Here is a 19,072-nt window from a genome sequence, read left to right as displayed (position 1 = left end):
GGACAGGGAAGGAGGTGTACAGTTCACATAATAATTGCGCTGATCATTAAGGAGGTCCAAAAGTCTCCGGGTCTCGTGGTTTACAGAATACCGCTCAGGGAATAAATGCAAGCCATTGGTTAAGAAACACAATTTTGCCCTTAAAATACTGGTTGCAATACATTTTGTGAGAGAGGTAGAAATTAGGGAATAGGACTCTGAAAGTAAAATGCATTAACATGTATAATGCTTTCTAATAACACTTCACAGATATCTGCTCAAAAAAGGGAGAATCTTTATTTTAGTGTGTAGGATTGAGAGATGGAATATAAGAATCTTAGTCAATACTCCACAGATATTTTATTCCTGTGTATTTCATGCCTCCCTGACATAAGGCAAGGAACGAAAACAGAATGTAAACTGCAGTAAAAAAGAATGGGCTTATAGAAATTGACTTTTATTGCTCTATTAAGCCAATGGCAAATAACACCTTGTTTTATTGGGTTTCACTGCAACTATCCAGTGAGATATATGAAATCACACATGTACTGCCATTCAGTTCAGGATATAACAATTATGCAGCTATCTCACTCCAGTTAATAAAGTTTTAAATTAATAAGCATTTATTTCTTTGAAGAAGCAATAGGGTAATACCACACTCATTTTTAGCAAGCCAGTTAAGTTCTTTGATACTTAAAACAGCCACCATTCAAGTTCTCTTCAGCAGTCTTTAGACTCTTTCTGTTCTCAGATGCGCAGGCACGTACCAGACTGCCACGTGCAGCAGCTCGAAATCAAAAGTCACCATTTCTACTTGAGCAAATAGCTACAAAGAGGATTTTTCAAGGTAAGTGGCCGCAGGCATCAAGGGTCATGATGCAGTTTTACAAGGTCTGGCATTCTTTTTTCAGGTTGGTTAAAAGCAGACTTATAGGCTATACTTCAGCTTGAACAGATTTTTGTAGTACAGTAATGGGTGAAGTTAAAACACTTCTAACAGGAATTGCAGGGCAGACCCTGCCTGCTAAGTTATCCCAACATTGTCTCTGGCAACACAAGGCAGCTTTGAACCCACTAACACTTGAAGTAGAAGCAGCATTTGCAGTGATGGCCCTAACCCCTTGTCTATTCATCCCCTACTTTTAAAGGGCTAAGATCAGGACTCGTCAGTGAGGCAAAGTAAGAACTGCATATGCTAGTGATTCTGGCTACCTTATTTCCTGGAGACACACTAGAAAGACACAACAACAAGCTGCTTTTCCAGACTGATCTAGGAGCCTATTTGAATGCCACTATCAAAATGATACACATAGCCTGTGAAATTATGACTATGCTATGGGGTAGTGGTAGTAGTTCTACAACAAAAGCTCTGTCTAGAATAGTCACTGCAATGCACTGGAATGTGAAGAAGCTGCTCAAAATAAACGGAAGTAAAACACATGAAAACAAATGTCTAGTTTTGAGGTAAACTTTCCATGACAACAACAAAAACTTTTCCTATTTGTTCCATTTTTTCATGACACATAATTAAATCAATGCTTTGCCACAAAATTATCAGTTCAAGACATAGGTAGGGGAAAAAAAAAACCTCTAATGAATTCTTTCCTAAGATTTACTTGAAAAGCAAACTAGCTAGTCCTAAATGCTTCTTTTTCTCCGCTCACACCTGGAACCATCTCCTGAGGAAAAAACATATGCATGAAAAAGCTTGAAGGTTGGGGATGTCAAAGCCAAATGACAACACTGACAGAACGAAGGGGAAAGGATGTGAATGAAGCCAAGGCCAAAATTGTAAGAAGGAGTGGGAAGTGAGTGAAGAAATTTAGGTCCCAATTCAAAACTGACAAAGATCCATGGGAACCTGTTTATTTCAATGGCCTTGGTTTCAAAAAACAGGCTGATATCAATCTGAACAATTTGCAAGGGTAATGAATTTAGCAAGGACTGGCTTGAGACAAGGTTGTTGCCAAGGAAGGAATGATGTTATAATGAAGAAGCTGGCAACGGACAAGTGATTTTTCATAATGTGACTCAGACAACAGTTGCATGAACTCTGTTCCAACTGTTGAGCATGCAAACCACGTAGCAGCATTTGCTTTTCTTGAAACCCTCCAAACGTCAGAGGGGGACAGTCATCACATCCACATGGCAGCACAGTTGAGATATTAAGAAAATCTGTATTCCCTATACTGTCTGTTAGAGACACTAACGAAATTCCAGGTGCAGACATTTACTCTGACATTGACAGATCCCAAATAGGGAAATTAGAATATTTTATCTGAAGTAATAAACGTAAAAAGGCTTTCATGGCTTGATTCATATGCTTTGTATAGTCTCTAGCTGCCTTTCTTCAGACACAAAGATAGGAAATGGAAATTATGGGTGATCAGTAGCTGTGGATACAGCAAAGGTGATACTCTTAATAGCAAGAAGAGGAATGATATTTATTTTTTAATAAAGCTACTGGTAACATGTAAAGTGACTAAGTGACTAATAGCCTGTTTTTAACATGAGGCTGTGGCATCAGCAGGATTCTTCCAGTCTTTCTTTGTTGCTGCCTTCTTTCAGCTCCAAAAGGATATTTCCTACTTTCTCATCAGTAAGGACTGGCACTGGGTCCCTGTGGGCTGATCTGGAACCATTTTAGGATGCAATTTACTTTGTTAATTATATTTCTCCAGCAATAATTTCAGTGTTCACTTTTAAATCCTTCATTGATTTTAATTAAGCCAGCGTAAGCTTCCAAACTTTTCTTTCAGATAACAAGCTGCTTACTGCACAACAACCAAAAACTCCACACTCACTAATGCAGCTGGAAACCAAACCTACTGTCAATTGTTCAAATTGCTTTGGACAAACTCCCCAACAAATTAGTAAGCCTGAAGTGAAGTAAAAGGGGAAGATAATATGAGTTGCAAACTAGGACATTGTTTCAAGACTTTAAATTTCTTTCTCTTTCAGTTTGTTTTCCTTATTAATTAGTTCTTTGGATGATGGCTCTTCAGGTTATTTATTTATTTATTAAGTCAGGCCTTTATAAGCACATCTATACCATGTATTGCTGCATCATGTTACACATACTAAAGCTAATGCAATGTAGAGGTACTACATTGTTACAAAGGTAATATAGCAAAAATGCTTAACTGCTGTACTAACATTGCACTAACTTAAACACCTTACTATACCATCATCATATGAGCTGTTGAAATACTGTTTAAGGTATTAAACTGCATGGCATAAAAGAGGGGAAAGACCCCTTCATTGCCAGAACAAAAAATTGTTAACTGGATATGACTGTCACCTAATCTTAGCTTTAAAAACACCATTTAGTTGAACTGACATAGCAGTTTATGAGTTCTTCCAAATACAATATTTCTGTTATCTCTTCCTGCCAGAATTAAAGGCACTTCATCTATAGACATGCAAAAACATTGCCCATATTACTTGTACCTAATATTACCCACATAAGTGGGGAAAAAAACCCCAAACCCACAGACTTTGACAATTTACCCTTTGACTGTTGCTCTGCTACAACTTGTAAATATACATGGCTATTTCAGAGAGGAGCAGGGGTGAGTATTGGTGCTACCTGCCGTGGTAGAACATGGTTTTAACAAAGCAGCTACCTTGAATTGGAGAGTTGCCCTGATATGAAATATTGGCAATTAGAGAAGCAGCCTGTGGCAACATGAGGATCTCTACAGCCTATTTTGATAGCAGTAGGACCTGGATATCATTTCTGTGATCAGTCATTTTAACAGTCATTTCTTAAGGAAGCCAAATGATCAGCCAGTGCAGGAGTCTGTTGATTTCAGCGAAAACATGAGGAACAACATGAATTTCATAAGTATTTTAGGAATAAGAACATAAATTTGTGACATTTACAGATAGGGATGATGACATGTGAGGGTGATAAAGCCCTCAGTATCCCTGGCTGTTAGAAGTAATCAGCAACATTACATGGTGCTATGGTACCAGACAGCAACAGTATCGCATAATGTACAGGATTCCACATCCAGAATCTTAATATTGTGTTTACAGCAGCCTGATTTGAGGCTTAAAATGAGTTCCTCTTAAAGATGAAAGGACAGAACCTTCACTAAGATGCACATGTGACCAACTGACCAAGAAGTTTTTAATAGCCCTTTCAATTTAAATTGATTTGATTAGGAGTTCGACAGATTAAAAAAACCCAAACAAACAGAAAAAAAAGCAAAAACAGCAAAGACTTACTTAGGAGGACAGGGGACAGAGCTTTTGCCGAAGTTAGACATTAACTTTTTGGAAAAGGACAACTTTTAATTATAGTTGGACAGAATTCAGACTAATAAGTACCCACTTATTATTATAAATACTGCAACTTAGAGCCCTGCTGATGTTTAATAATTAATACTGACCCTGAGCTGAATTTTAAACACATTTCCCAGCCTGATTGGTCTCTAAATGCTCCATGCTTTGAAATATTTCCTTTTTTTTTTGAAAATGTTTGTAACCAACTGCCAGAATGTTTAGTTTGACCTTATGAAATAGATATATACAAGTACTATTTTACAAATCTTAGAAGCTTTATGGACTGAGCACCTTTCATCAGCCCAGGATTTCCACACTAATACATCATTTTTATGAAGTACTCCCTTACAGCAACAAAAGGCCCATTTCTGACTCCTTATCAGGAATTTCCTCTTTTAATTAGTAACTAAATATATTATCCATTGTTCTCATCTTCCAGTTTTGGTTTGGGAATGACTTTTTGGGTTTTTTTGCAGTAAATGACTTTTCAACTGGGGTTTGCAGAGGTCAGTTATTCAATATTTTACATTGAGAATAGGAGCTAAAATTGAGTTTTAAGGTAGGAAAGACAAAACCACATAAAATTTTATGAAACTGGATATACATACTGTCTATTGCAAAGTCAATTGGTAAAAAGGCAGAAATGAATTTTATTTTTAAGTTATAAGCATGCAGCAAAACAAATAAACATTATATTTTGTAGGAAGTGTAGAAAATAAAGACCTCTCATGCGTTAAAAATCTTTACTATGGTGTAAGAGCACAATATAATTGAAACTTTGCAATGTTACTATAAAGGCAGAACATAAGGTATATGCCTACTATAAAATTCTACAATGAAAAGTGATGGATCCATCTTAGACATAGCTTTCACCTAATAACTTCCCAGTGATCAGTGAAGCAGTTGCTGACTATCCAGAAGGCTCTTTGCCTTAACATTAAGCCATTTAATTTATTATTAAGTGTCTGATCTGCAAAATTATTTCAGTGCTTGTTTGGCATTATATGTGGTCAAATGCTTTGGCTATTTATCTGTTATTCTATGAAACAGAACCTTATTGACAAACACAAATGTGGTCATTTTAAGTCCTGTTACTACTTCAGTGCAACTACTGCCCATAAGCCTCACAGTCAAAGTTGGCAAATGCCCTTTATATGAAGGTCAGAGTGATGTGAAGGCATATGGAATTTCCCAACCCCCCAAAGCTTATAATTCTTTTTGGCCGAAGTGTTTCTGATCCAATTTGTAAAAATAAAGGATAAGGGCAGAAGCAGAAAGAGTTGTAAGAGTTCACTGACAGAAAGCAGAGTTTCAGGGAAGGCTGATAGAAGCACTACAGAAACAGGTGAGGTAGTTCTGGACGGGACACTTGACACAGAAGTGACAGGTAAAGGAAGCTTTACAGGTAGAAAAGAATATTAACAGCTGTGTGGCAACATAAGACATCAGAAACAGGGGGTTTAAAGAGAAGGTGATTGTGTGAGCTGGTATTTGCCAGTCAACAGCCAGACCTCTATAGTCATAGAATCATTAAGGTTGGGAAAGACCCTTAAGATTATCGAGTCCAACTGCTAACCTATCACTGCCAAGTCCACCGCTAAACCATATCCTCAAGCACCACATCTACCCTTCTTTTAAATACCTCCAGGGATGGAGACCTAACCACCTCCCTGGGCAGCCTGTTCCAATGCCTGATAACCCTTTCGGTGAAGATGTTTTTTCTAATGACCAACCTAAACTTCCCCTGGTGCAGCTTGAGGCCATTTCCTCTCCTCCTATTGCCTGTTACTAGGGAGAAGAGACCGACCCCCACCTTGCTACAACCTCCTTTCAGGTAGTTGTAGACAGCAATAAAGTGAGGGCAAGCTGTACACTGGTGATGACAAATGCAATCCCCTGCAGCAGACACAGGGTAGCTCGATTTTGGCTAGAAACATTGTGTTTCACCCTGCTTTGTATCACCTTTTGCCATTCAACAGATATAGCCCATAGGGTAATTTCTGTTATCAAAGAGCTCTTCATTAAGTGATGAACACATCTCCCAGCTCCTGTGTTGAAGGAGCCAGAGTAGCAGAAATGACCAGAAAAGCCTCACTGAGATTTCTGGCAGGCTCCGAGAAGGTGATGCTCCATTCAGTACACTGATACTCCAGAGAGCCAGGCAAACTTCACCCATCCACTGGTTTTGAAATTTTAAGAAAAGTAAATTTATGAGATGCAGGGAAAAGGCATGTGAGCATAATTGTCCTCTGAGGACTGGAAATCTCCAGATAACGTTCAAGTAGCAGAAGCTTTTTCCAGGCTGCATATTCACAACCATCCTCACCCTTAATCTCAGATCCCAACCCTGTGGATACTTCTATTTCCATAGCACCACCAAGCTAGGTGGACAGATTACTCTCCTGCTCAGAAGTATTGCTCGGTGTGCCAACATAAAATGATGGAGCTCAGACAGCGCAACATCAGGCTTTATTGCTTTCCCCACAGCGTACTCTATTCTCGGTCATTGATCCTCTTTCTCTGAAAGTCCTACAAAATGTCATGCAAAATTACAGTAGAATTCTCTGCACTTTGGTACTTATTTTTCATAATATTCCTCCTGATGTATTGAAAACAGCACGATTAAAAATGAATACCATAACCCTGTTTACACACTCAATATCCAAAACGGAATTCAAAATATGTTATCTCTGTATAGAACTTAAACTTTTAAGCAGCTAAACAGCTAGCTAGCTAACCCAAGATTTTTTGCTCTATTACTTTCCCACAAGCTATATGCACACTTATAAAGAGTTTGATACTGGAATAAGTGTGATTCATTCTTGTGAGAATGAAAGATGGCTTTGAATCAGATGTCCTGACTAGTCAAGTGTTTAGAAACCATGTTCAGGCACTTCACAAATGCTCACCGGCACAGGTTTCAATGGAAAATTTATTTCAGTGCCTTCAGTGTCTGTGATTTTATCTTGGGTCAATAGTGGGTAAAATAGTTGCAGTTTTGACTAAAAGCTATGTGTATCTTATATACACAAAGACCTCTTTTTTCAATGAGTACAAATATTTTTAAGCATATGGTCTGACCTTAGGAAGTAACACAATCGTACAAAGAGTTCTTGATTTCAATTTTAGAAAATTACCAACTTTAATTCTGTCACAGTGGTATTTATTACTGGGGTGCCTTTTCATTTCTTTGCCTAGTACTCCTATTATTACAGTGGTAGAAATGCTTAGGCAGCACCTCCACTATAAGAATTATTTCAGATAACTCCTCTGTCCACTGCTCAGGAATGTTCCTCTACCGAAACAAGATTTATCAAATATTATCTCACCAGATTTCAATACAGCCTTTACAAATTCTACTGCTTGCTCCAACTTCAGCAGGGCTATATGTGACTGAACCTCCATGCTCAGATAAATGCCAGAAACTCACTACAGGACAACTGGGAGTCATTACCTCAAGTGTCTCAGGCTGGAATAGCTTACTACTCTGCTGAAACGTGTCAGTGCTTTGGGTCCACTGCTTGCTGCAGAAGTGTCTGACAGGCTGTCATGTTTCCAGGTCTCTGAGTGGTAAGATACAGCAGTGAAGTAATACATGGCTTGCTTTTTAAAGGCTCATCCCTACTTTGCTTCAAAACCTATTGCACATTTCTATTAGCTCCTACTGCTGTTCTCCCTATACACTCCCATCAGCCCTCTAATATCCTTGGTTATATTTGGCCAATACATGCCGTCTTTGACATTCCAGGTTGTTTCAAACATCCAAATTTTTTTTTTTTTTTCAGTGCTATGATTTCATTGCCTACAAGATGCTATTTAGCTGTCTTTTGACTGGTTTAGCAGTTGTAAGCTTTCCTTGTTGTAATTCTTATACAAGATGTCTACCTATGCAGAACAATCCTGATTAATGTTTTTTCCTCTGTAACAACTCTAAGTCCTTTGAGTTCCACTTTTTCCTGACTTGTATTTGTGCATTTGTTATTGCATGTGATAGGTGGACATTTCTGGAGCCATCTTCATGTTAGCTGGTAAAACATCTCAATAGTCAACTCAGCTTTGTAAGTCTAAAAATGTAAACATCTATATATGACCTGATCACACCAGACTCTGTAGCAATATATATATGCACATATAGACATAGAGGGAGAATTAGACACAGGATGCAACACATCCAACCTACTTTAAACATCTGCCTTCAGTATTCATGTACTCTGCTGACTATATTGATTACATCTCCACTGACTACATGTAAGTTTAGGCTGACAAACATGGATATAGATGTTGGCACAGCTCTATGAATTGTATGTAATCTGTTAGTTTTACTTGTAAATTTGCCTGCAGGCTATACACATGCCTGTAGCTCATAGCAGAGTTATTTCAGAATCTGTGCACTTCCATTGCACATTTCCAGCACTACCAGTGATCAACCTATGGTGAATTAGCTAAGCTTTCACAAAGCAATAACCATGTCATTCAGTCCACTTTTGCTTTCCTTCACCAAGTACTAATCTCTTGTTTCTCTGTTACTTTTTACTTCTTACTTCTTGATAGCATACATTTTCTAAGTTATGCTTATAAAGATGTGTCTTTCATGGGATGTCCAGGCACTTACTGACATGTTCAGAGGTTGCTGTAGTAGATAGTGACCTTTGCCTACCAGAAGTCACCAGGTGGTTGCTCTTACCGTGTTTGATTTATAATCTATCCCCCTACAATTCTGTGGTTTTCCTAGTGTAACTCACCTCTATTAAGCATGCTGATTTTATTTTTTTTTCCATATGGAAGTCTGCCACAATTATTTGCTTTGTAAGATTCTGTCATTTCTACAATATTCTTGTTTCCACTTTCACATACCTGCAGAAATGCACTAATTTCCAACATAATAACTGGAATGATAGCATATAGAGAGAACCGAATAGGTGTAACACTGAAGTTTTCATTCACACCTTTTTTTCTCTTGTGACATTCATCTGTGCTCCTCAACACCAGTACAACAGCTTTCCCACTGGGAGCTACTACTGAAAATGCTGATCTATTGAACAGCTGTTACTTATCCTAATAGTAGTGACCTCCAGCTTGATTTCTCCATCCATTTCTCCTGGACTTTTTCTTCTCTCTAGCTTTTCTGGGATAATACCATCTCCTTGCTACAATCCAGTGCTCCTGGTCAACTGAAACCATATCCAGCTACACTCCACCTTTTCAGTGTATAAACTTCTTTCAGCTCATTTACTTCATGGGCCTCCTAGCTCCTTAATACACCACTGCAACTCCAACAGTGAACCCCTTCTTCTCAACTCATCCTGTTCCCTAAAAATCAGCATTCTCTTGTCCTGGTACAGTCCATCTAGTTGGGGTCTACATGTTCATGTCCCAAAGCAAACTAAGTTTCAAACTTCTACTGCCCTTCATCTCTTTTCTCCTAGATTCAGACCTTATTTTCTCCCTTTGGACTTGGAAATTGGTAGTTACTTGCCTGAGCTACGACCGAGTGAAAAATTAACCAGAGATTTAATGATTTAGCTCATAGACCTAATTTCCATTTTTAGTTTTCTGAAAGTAATTACCTTTACCTTTTGGGGACTGGTGTTCAAGTAGTAACAGTTTCTTTCAAATCTGAAAGTTTCATTTCAGTAATGATATCATAATTAACTGAAATGAATTTGCTAGTGAAACATCAAGTATACAGTCATAATCAGCATGTTAATACTTGCATCAACTTCTGTTTTGCAACACAGTCACTGGCTTTGGGAATAAAACATAACGGATGGTTCAAAGCAAACAACCTCAATATCAGAAAATTCTAGTCGTGACAGAATTTTCTGGATCAATCTAAATGTTCACTAGAGGTGGAGAAAATTTAATAGAAACAGGCTTTGAAAACCTCAAAAAACCCACAGCAGAACCCAAGCTGATAGTTAGCTATCAGAAAACTCTAAAATTTTTCAGTGATGCACACATGGCTTTCTTTTTAATGACAATTCTTGAAAGACTAGCTAAATCAAAGGTTATATTGACCGGCAGGATCATCTACTCAGTTTTGGAACTTCCAGATGTTTCTTTGCCAGGAAAAAAGGGCTAAGGGGAAGTAAACAAACTGTCAAATGAAGGAAAGTTACTGCCACCATATACTTACAGGTGCCTTTAGTAGGAATTAGCCCCAATTAACCCCAAGTTTTACATGTGTATTTGAGGAAGACTTTTGCTTTATTTTCACCTGTACAAATACTTCGGTCGTATTCTAAACACCTTTTCTATGTATTCACTGTAATTTCCGCCATTGCATGCTTCCTGCTACAGACAAAACTAGGGGAGGACAGAGGATAGAAGAAATCTCATCTTAGCCCCAGGGAACAGATATTCAGCATGACTGTTTTGGAGTTCATGACCTGAATGGGGTCAGACAGACTGGGGCTGCAGCAAAGTGATAGTGGCTGGAAGGACAAAGGGCTCAGCTCCGGTTTGTTCCTTATATCAGGACTCACGCTAGCGTGATACACTACTGGTTTCCACAACTTAGTTTCCTATTGAAGTTTCCTACACAAAGGCTGCTGAAATCTTTCCAGGCCTCTATGCCACCATAAGTTACCCGTGCCTACAGGGATGGAGTTTCTCATTCTGTTGCCACCACCGTGTGTATATAAGATATACTAGAGCAAGAGCCAGGATAGCATTAATCTCTGTAAAAACCTTAATCTCAGGCTTCCACCCAGAAACCTACAATTTGGGTGTGAGTCCAGCATGAGTCAAGCAAGAAGTTTTTGGCCTCTGACTTCAATGCTGTTCAGCTGGGATGTCTTGTAAAGCCACATTTTGCACAAATCCTCAAAATTTTCTGTTGTCAGCCCCATACAATGACTGGATACGGCCAGATTTATCTATAGTGGAAGCTCTTAGCCACATTTGGATGGCATTGTTATCTCTGAAAACTCTACCAGCGTACTCAATGCTAACTACAGCAGCTATCATTTCAGGCACACAATATGGGAAAGGTAGGTACAACATGGATAGTAATAACTAAAATTGAAGAGTGTTTAATATAGATATGACTGATAAAACAATACATTCTTTTCTATAACTCTAGATAAAAAAAGAAAACTCAATCTTGATTGCCAAAGGGTAAATTCAGGAAGACTGCATAGGCTAATTACAATCTTCATGAGGATGATAGAGTATAATCAAACAAGTACCAGGAAGATTGTTGTTGAACTCATCCTAGTTCAAAAGGCAACAGCAAAAACCATTACCTCAAAACACTGTAAACTTATGTCAGTTTGAGATCTGCCTCTGAATTCACCTTGCAATATTTATATATTACACTGCCTATAAAAATATGATTGTTATTGAAATAGAGAAAAATTTACCTCAAAAAGTCTTCAAACAAAATACATGTTAAAAAAAAAAGAGAGATATTAGTAGACAGATACTTTAATTATTCCTTAAAAAATACCAGAAGTGTATCCATGCTAAGTTTTCTGCACTGTCCAATAAAATCTGACAGACCTAAGCTATTCTTTTATGAACAACTGCTTAACTATTTGCTTGATAGTGTAATTCTAAAGCAAAATTCCATCACCAAAATATTGTTTTCCCAGTATATGATAATACAGAACTATTTTTAATTTGCTGTTTTCCTTGCTGCTTCCAAATAACTATAGTTAAATGTGAAAGTCAAATATATTTTATGTTCCTAAGTAGTTTGGTTCTTTTACAAGTTCTTGATTTACAGGTTGTATACAATAATATTCAGTTATTCCATGGAAAGAACAGAAACTGAAACTACTTAAGACGCCTCGTAACCTCTGATCATTCAAGCTATCAGGAGAAATTCCAAAAGAGAAATTAAAATTTTTATTAATCTCAGGCAAAAATATAAGGTTTAATGAAAATCCGTAATAATCTGGGTTAGCTACCACCCTCCTCTGCAATGCTGCTACAGACATAGCTATACCATAGAGAAATGTAACATCAGTGAGAGATGCCATACAAGAGAAAAAATCCCTAAATAATTTACAGTATCTGATACAAGGCTGCACTAGAAAACACAGACTGATAAATGAAAAAAAAAACCTACAGAGAATAAACAAGAGGGACTTACTACCATGAGCATGGAAAATTAATACACCCAAGTATGAAGCACTGCTCCATGTTGAATGGGATGTGGAGCCACAGAGCTTCAAGGACTCCTGCGAGAAGGGCTGTGTTACCGCCTGCAGCACAGAGGGTTTCCCCACCTCCACAGCCACTGAGCTCTGTTGGGGATATCAGTGACAAGCAACAAAACAGACCTCATGAGCTTAGCTCCCTGACATTCAAAACATGACTCACTAACTCACAAGTGGTTTATTACAGAAATAAATGCACTTGTGGCCTGTAGAACACAAACTTTAAAAAGCTTCACAAAAAACAAAACTCAGCTTCTTTTTGTGTTATCGACTATTAATAAAGCTTTGTGAGCTCTGCAGAGGTTGCTTTAGAAATGCTCTCTAAAGAAATGTGGGGAGGTAGATGCCCATATCCCAAAGAACCACAAATTATTAATTATTATAATAATACTGTAAGCTGTCTTACCTCCTAGTTATGAACCAAATAGTCCTGTCAAATACAAGCTAAGGACAACAGTGAATAACGCCCTCAAATTAGTTATTTTCACTCCCTGTTCTTCGTTTCCTTAGTCAAACAAAATCAGCTCAGCAAAAACATTTGGAAAAGGAAATAAATATTATTTAAACTGAAGAAAAAGTTGAGCTTTACACCTCAGCAATTTCAAAGTAATATTAAATAACTTGGAAACCCTACTATTGCACAATACAACCTCCATGAAGAATGGCAGACACCATTTCGGTAGATATTTTTATTGTGACAGGGATTTAATGTGCCACTGTCCTCAACTTTCTTTTTAACAAGGTTATTTAATTTACGATTTGGAGGTAAAAAAAAACCACAGTTTGAAGTGTTGTCATTAGGATAATCAATAATACTCTGCTGACCAGAAAGTGGACATCTGTCATGTGGGACCCCAGTACACATTAACTCTGTCATTCTTTTGATCTAAGAATAACTTCTGGAGGTGTTTCATATCCCTGATAAGAGTAAAGCCATTGTAAAATCTTGGTTACTAAGAAATAGTAGACTATACAATATAAAAAGCACTTGGAACCTGTCTTTACCCTTTGTTGCTAGGCTATAAGCCACACTGCACCACCACTGACTTATGGTAACAAAATTTGCAAATATAATCAAAGAAAAACATTTATCAGAGAGTTAGGAGAGAAATAGATCTTCTCCCACTAAATAGTTTCAGGAATCTTAACGTTGTAGAAAAGGTTTCATCCTGTCCTGAACTGACAGGATGACTTACACTTACTAGGCTTTATCAAGATAATATTTTTAAAGTTATTATTGACTTTAAATTGCTCAATTTTTAAATTGCTTAATTAGAAGTTTTTAATTAAAATTAAAATTGCTTATTAGAAGCAACGATTAAGTAATTAAAAGTTAAATTGCTTAATTTAGACTTTTAAATTGTTTAATTTTGAGGTTGAAAATCACGGGAACATAACATGAAAGACAGAAGTATCTCTGTGTTAATGTCAGTGGCCTATAGTAAAAGGACTGATGTTAAAGTCCTATTTAGCTTGACAATAATCCATTGACCTATTCACAGCAATATTACTTATTAAAAGTGGAACAAAAAAAAAGCAGAATTATCATTCAGTGTTCCATTGAATTGTTCATTGCCAATAGCAACAGAAGTGTGCTGCAGAAATGCAGTGATTCTTATATGCTTACATGCTTTTTTAAAAAAAAGAAAACCCCAAACATCCTAATCCCCCAAATTCTCCAGTCCAAAAGAAAAACTTTTTCCTTCACAAATTACTACTACACAGTTCTCCTTGGGAGCTTCTTTACTTCTATGTCTTTGGGGGCAGATGGAGGGGACCGATGACAGCAGCATATTAATGACAGCAGTGGTAAAAATTCAGGGCTTCAGAGTGACCACACAAGAATAATTACTTGGAGAGTAAACTTTGTGAAGTCTTGAGGAACCAAGTTCAGCAGTACAGAACGAACACTGACCCCGCTGCTGCTGTTTCAGCTGCGCAGGATCCATCCCACCCCATTCTTTCATGCTACACAGATCATGCACTTGATTTTGGCACCCCATCAAAGGCAACTCCTCTAATAAGAGGAACAGAACTAGGCATTGATGACTAAGCACCAAAATGAGGCTAAAAGCAAAGCAGAATGGAAATCAGACAAGTCTCAAAATCCCAGTCAGTAGTTCATGGCTCACCTGATCCAGATCAGCATCAAAATGTCATTGCTGATCAAGAAGAGAAAACATTGGTACTGAAGTCACCCCACAATTCTGCATCCTTTTTTTTACCATTCTGACTGCAAATCAACTGCTTAATATCAGCCTTTATTCACCTCTGTCCATCTCTTGTATTCTTCTGCTGTGGTAGCAGAATTAAAGATACTGACACAGAGCACAACAGAAACCTCTGTTCCAGCTCCTATTTTTGTTGAAACACTGGCTGCAATTATTCCCTAATCTTTTAGTCATACACTCCTCATTCAGAGCTCCAGTACGACATGGGCATCCCCTGATCCTGGTGAGCTGGCCACCCATAGAAGAGGTGATGAACTTCTTATAGATCTCCTAGATTCTAGAGAAGATAGAAAAGGAGAAAGCTTGACCAGGGTCATGGTAGGATTGGTCCTGGTGATGGTGACCTCTCTTTCTGTTTGCTTGTCCTGTCACACCTCTAGGCAGAACACCACCAGCCAGAGTCCATGAATTTGCTGGACGCGTTCAAGGACCAGAGAATGCTGTGGGTATACTCTCTGTGATGCCACCCTCTGCCTCCCTGTCTCATTTTTTGGCCATTACTCCTCCTCTTCCTCTTTCTCATTTGTTGCCTTCCACAACATTTCATTTTCCTCTACTGTCCTCTTTGTCTTTCAAGGAGGTGAAGCAGGAAGGGAGCAGAGGGGTCAGTGGCTGTTCCTAGTGCACAATGCGGGTACAAGCAACAGCCAGCAGCGGTAGGAGGGAGAACCATAATCACGAGCCATCAGTGGTGCCCAGAGCTACACGACCAGGAGCTCAAGCTGTGCCATGCCTTCCATCTTACCCCACAGAACGAGGAGAGGAACACCATAGTACTGTTGCAGACACCATACTAGACCAAGGCAATGCACTACAAGGGTTTGTCTTACAGGTGGCAAGTTACGTACTTCAAGCAGCACTTCTTTGGAAAATAAATCCTTTGCCCTCATGCAGACAAAACCTAAATTTCCCTCCTTGTTTTGGCTCCAGCAATACCTCCACAAGTGCAACTGCTCCAGACAGACACACAAAAGATTTCTGGAGGAAATAACCTAAATAGAAAATTATTAATGCTGTAAAGTCTTACATTGAGAGGGTTTTGTAACAGGTCAACTTGAGCAGCTGGAGGGTTTTCATCATACTGATATTTTGTAATTTTCTTTTCGTGAAAAGCAAAATTTCATAAATAAATGCTGCAGTTTATCTCTTGTTATATAAGGGGGGAAAAAAGGTATTTTAAATAGCTGCAAGAAACTCTTCTCATATTACTCAAAGTAAATGGTTAGAAAGCCACTTACCCCCAGTTGCCACAGTAATTTCACGTAGAAAATGGCCATAAAATGGAAAATCGAAGGACAGATTCACTCTCTGAAAGCAACAACACCAGAAAATAAAATCGATATTGTGAAGAAATGTAAGAGAAAACAAAATGAACAGTCCTCCACTTCAAACATCTGTTTCATTGCTTTTTATTTTTCACTGGGGCCTTGCTATTCTTAATTTGGAATTTTCAATGGCTAACTGGAAACAATTCTGTGCAGCACTTAAACACCTGATAGCAGTAGATCTTCATAATTGAAGACTTTAGAAAATTAAAAAAAAAAATCAGACATTATTAATTTCATTCTTATGAGAGAATTATAAATATTTGTAGAGTTTTTCCATAAAAAAAGAGTTTATTTCACCTCTTTCTTAAAAGGCACCATCAATATTTAAGGCCTTAGCAATATCTAAATTTTACATGATGCCCACTCCCCTGGCTGTGGGTGGTTTGCTCCTCTGCCAAATGCTCCTTCAGATTCAAGTGCTCTCCCTGAGCTGGTCACTGGAAGGCAATTCTTCCATCAAACCCATGTGACACCATTTCCCACACCTGTCTACACTGTTAACTACAAGCTGAAATGATTTATAAAGAGATATTCAACAGAACTAACAAACTCTACTTAAGGTACTTACTGCAAAATAAAAAAGGAAGAAAAATCTTTTCCCCCAGTCAGCCTACAAGGTTACTATCCTCTATCAGCTGAATTCATAGCAGAGAACTGTAATTTCAAGAACAGACTCTTCTCCTCATGAAAGCTCTCCATAGAGCACCTTCAAATCCAAACTATTTTCCCCTCTCTGCCTATGGCTCTCTCCCATCTATTCCACTCCTTTCCCAAAGCTCATTGATTATTGTGGCCACCCATAACCATCACTCAATGCGCTACCTGGTTACAGTCTGAACAGATCAGTAGTCGTGACAGAAAGGAGTGCTGAAATCCCAGTAAGGTCTTTTCACTGTTTAAATGTAATACCTCATAAAACCCCCATCACTTCCACAATGGCCCAAAGTCCAAATAGGAACTGCATATGCAGCCCATTATTATTGTTATTTAGGAGGAATACTACAATAAAAATTGCTGTGAAGATGGTTTGTGGGTGACTGTCCCTCAACCCTAACTTCTGATGTCTCCACTTAAGAAAGGGCAACAGTTCGTACATTTTAAAAAAGAAAAAAAAAAGGGGGGGGAGCACATTTTGTCTTTATTTTTCCTACCATTATTTCTATCCTAGGTTTATTATTTTCAGATTATATCTGAGTATTTGTTCTCTCAGGAAAAAATTATTTACATCCAACAGAAGTGTTTAAAGAATTATTTAGCATGAAATTAACAGCTGAAGATTTACAGTAACTTTAAATTAGATTTTCTTTCCACTTAAGTGGAAGACAGAATTTTGACAGGATTTATTAGCACTTTTTTGGTTTGTTTTTAATTAGAATGCAAAATCCATTTGCATTGTGTTAATTGGACTGAGTAGGTTCTAATGACCTTTTCTGTATATATATATAAATATGGATATATAACTGAACATTTCTAATCAAAATGGCATATGCAAAAGATAGCTCATAAATTAACTTAAGTGATTTTTTCCATGTTCTAAAGTTTTCACTGCTGAGGTGTGTGCTATATTTATGTATGCTCATTTAAATTATGTTCTTGCTCTACAAAACACTTAAACTTCAATTTTCTGACCAAACCTTCCCTCTTTCCTTTATACAGCATTGTTCTTTTTACCTATTAGCATTAACTTTCTGAATAACACAATAAGCATTAAAGTGCTCGAAAGACAACTGTGCCCCATTAAGTCTTCTAAATGCCTATAATTAGCATAAAGATGTTTGCAATAAAGATGTTTGATCCTTTCACAACTCAAGCCAGATACAGATCTCCTATTAACTTCAATCAAAAAGTGATGCCTTAAATTCTGAAAATGTAAAAAAGTTTAATATAGGCAATTGTTTAACGTAATACTGTAATAAAGAACCAACAAAATTTAAGGAATGTTTTAAAGTAATATTGTAACAGCCCCTAGACATAAATGTGTTTTTACTTTTGCTGCTAGGAAGCACATGCCATTTTTCAGAAAGAATATCAGGATTTTCAACCCACTGGAATAAAGTATTTTCTCCATACATAAACGGTAGAATGGACTGACAGGAAAGAGAATTGAGTTTCACAAGTATGAGGTGATCCTGTATCTAGTTCAGAGTTTGAGTAATCAACTGTTAGATAGCTAATCTAAACACACTGAGCATCAAAGCCACACCTAAAATTTTATTACACATTAAGATGATGGTGGCAATGTACTGAAAAAAAAAATCACTATTAGTGACATAAATTCAGTAGCGCTAGATGTTTTAATTGTTCCATTAATATTTGTGCATTGATTTCCCCAAACAATGACTATGCTGTTTATAGAGCCAAACCATCTAATGGATCCTGCCTCTATTACTTTTTCCGATAGAAGCAAAACCAGCTGGCAGCTTTCGGGAACTCCTAGGATTAAATACCTCCAAATGAAGGAATTCAGTGTAAAATTGTTAGCATTCAAAGAATCCCTATTAGAAAAATTCGTTAATACTTAGCATATGGTAATTTAACTCCTTGTTCTACTGTCAAATTGGAGAATAATCTTTAGAAATGATCACCACATAAGTCACCAAGTCACAGAAAAATGTTCAAATTGCCCTTTTAAAAAGAGTAATGGTGAAATTTATCTCTGTGGAAGAGAAGGGAAGAGATTGCTGGGTAGTTATGTATGATCTACTCAGAATATATGACTCTACAGTTGTTATACATTATAGAGAACACATCTCTTATTTGAATAACCCCGTTGTGTAGTACACATGGGTGTTGCTTGCTTGGACACATACAAGAAATCAATTATACGCCCATAAATAAGATATAAAGCCTTACAGGATGACTCACTGATACTTTTTCATCCTTCAGCGGGGACATAAATCTTTGAAAAAGTAGTCTTTAAAACAGCATTTAGACAGGGCTGCAGCCACTTGAGTTCACAGTCCAAGATATTTGAGTAAGTATGAAAGGAGGTGGATATCAGTGTGCTAAACTGGGACCACAGCCTTCTGCCACAACTGGCAGAAAGGCAAACTGGGCATCTGACATTCAGCAGAAAAGC

General features: G+C 37.6%; 1 protein-coding gene across 2 annotated transcripts in view; it reads right to left on the bottom strand.

Annotated features, from left to right (window-relative positions):
• Positions 1-19,072, bottom strand: part of PLXDC2 (plexin domain containing 2) — a 278,546-nt gene that overhangs the window by 109,860 nt on the left and 149,614 nt on the right. For both annotated transcript variants that reach the window (XM_064444755.1, XM_064444756.1), the window contains one exon: positions 15,904-15,973. In XM_064444755.1, the coding sequence (XP_064300825.1) occupies positions 15,904-15,973 (70 nt within the window). The remainder of the gene's footprint in view (positions 1-15,903; positions 15,974-19,072) is intronic.

This window comes from Phalacrocorax carbo, chromosome 2, assembly GCF_963921805.1.
Source record: "Phalacrocorax carbo chromosome 2, bPhaCar2.1, whole genome shotgun sequence".
NCBI classification, from domain to species: Eukaryota; Metazoa; Chordata; class Aves; order Suliformes; family Phalacrocoracidae; genus Phalacrocorax; species Phalacrocorax carbo.
This window is presented reverse-complemented; position numbering and strand designations above follow the sequence as displayed.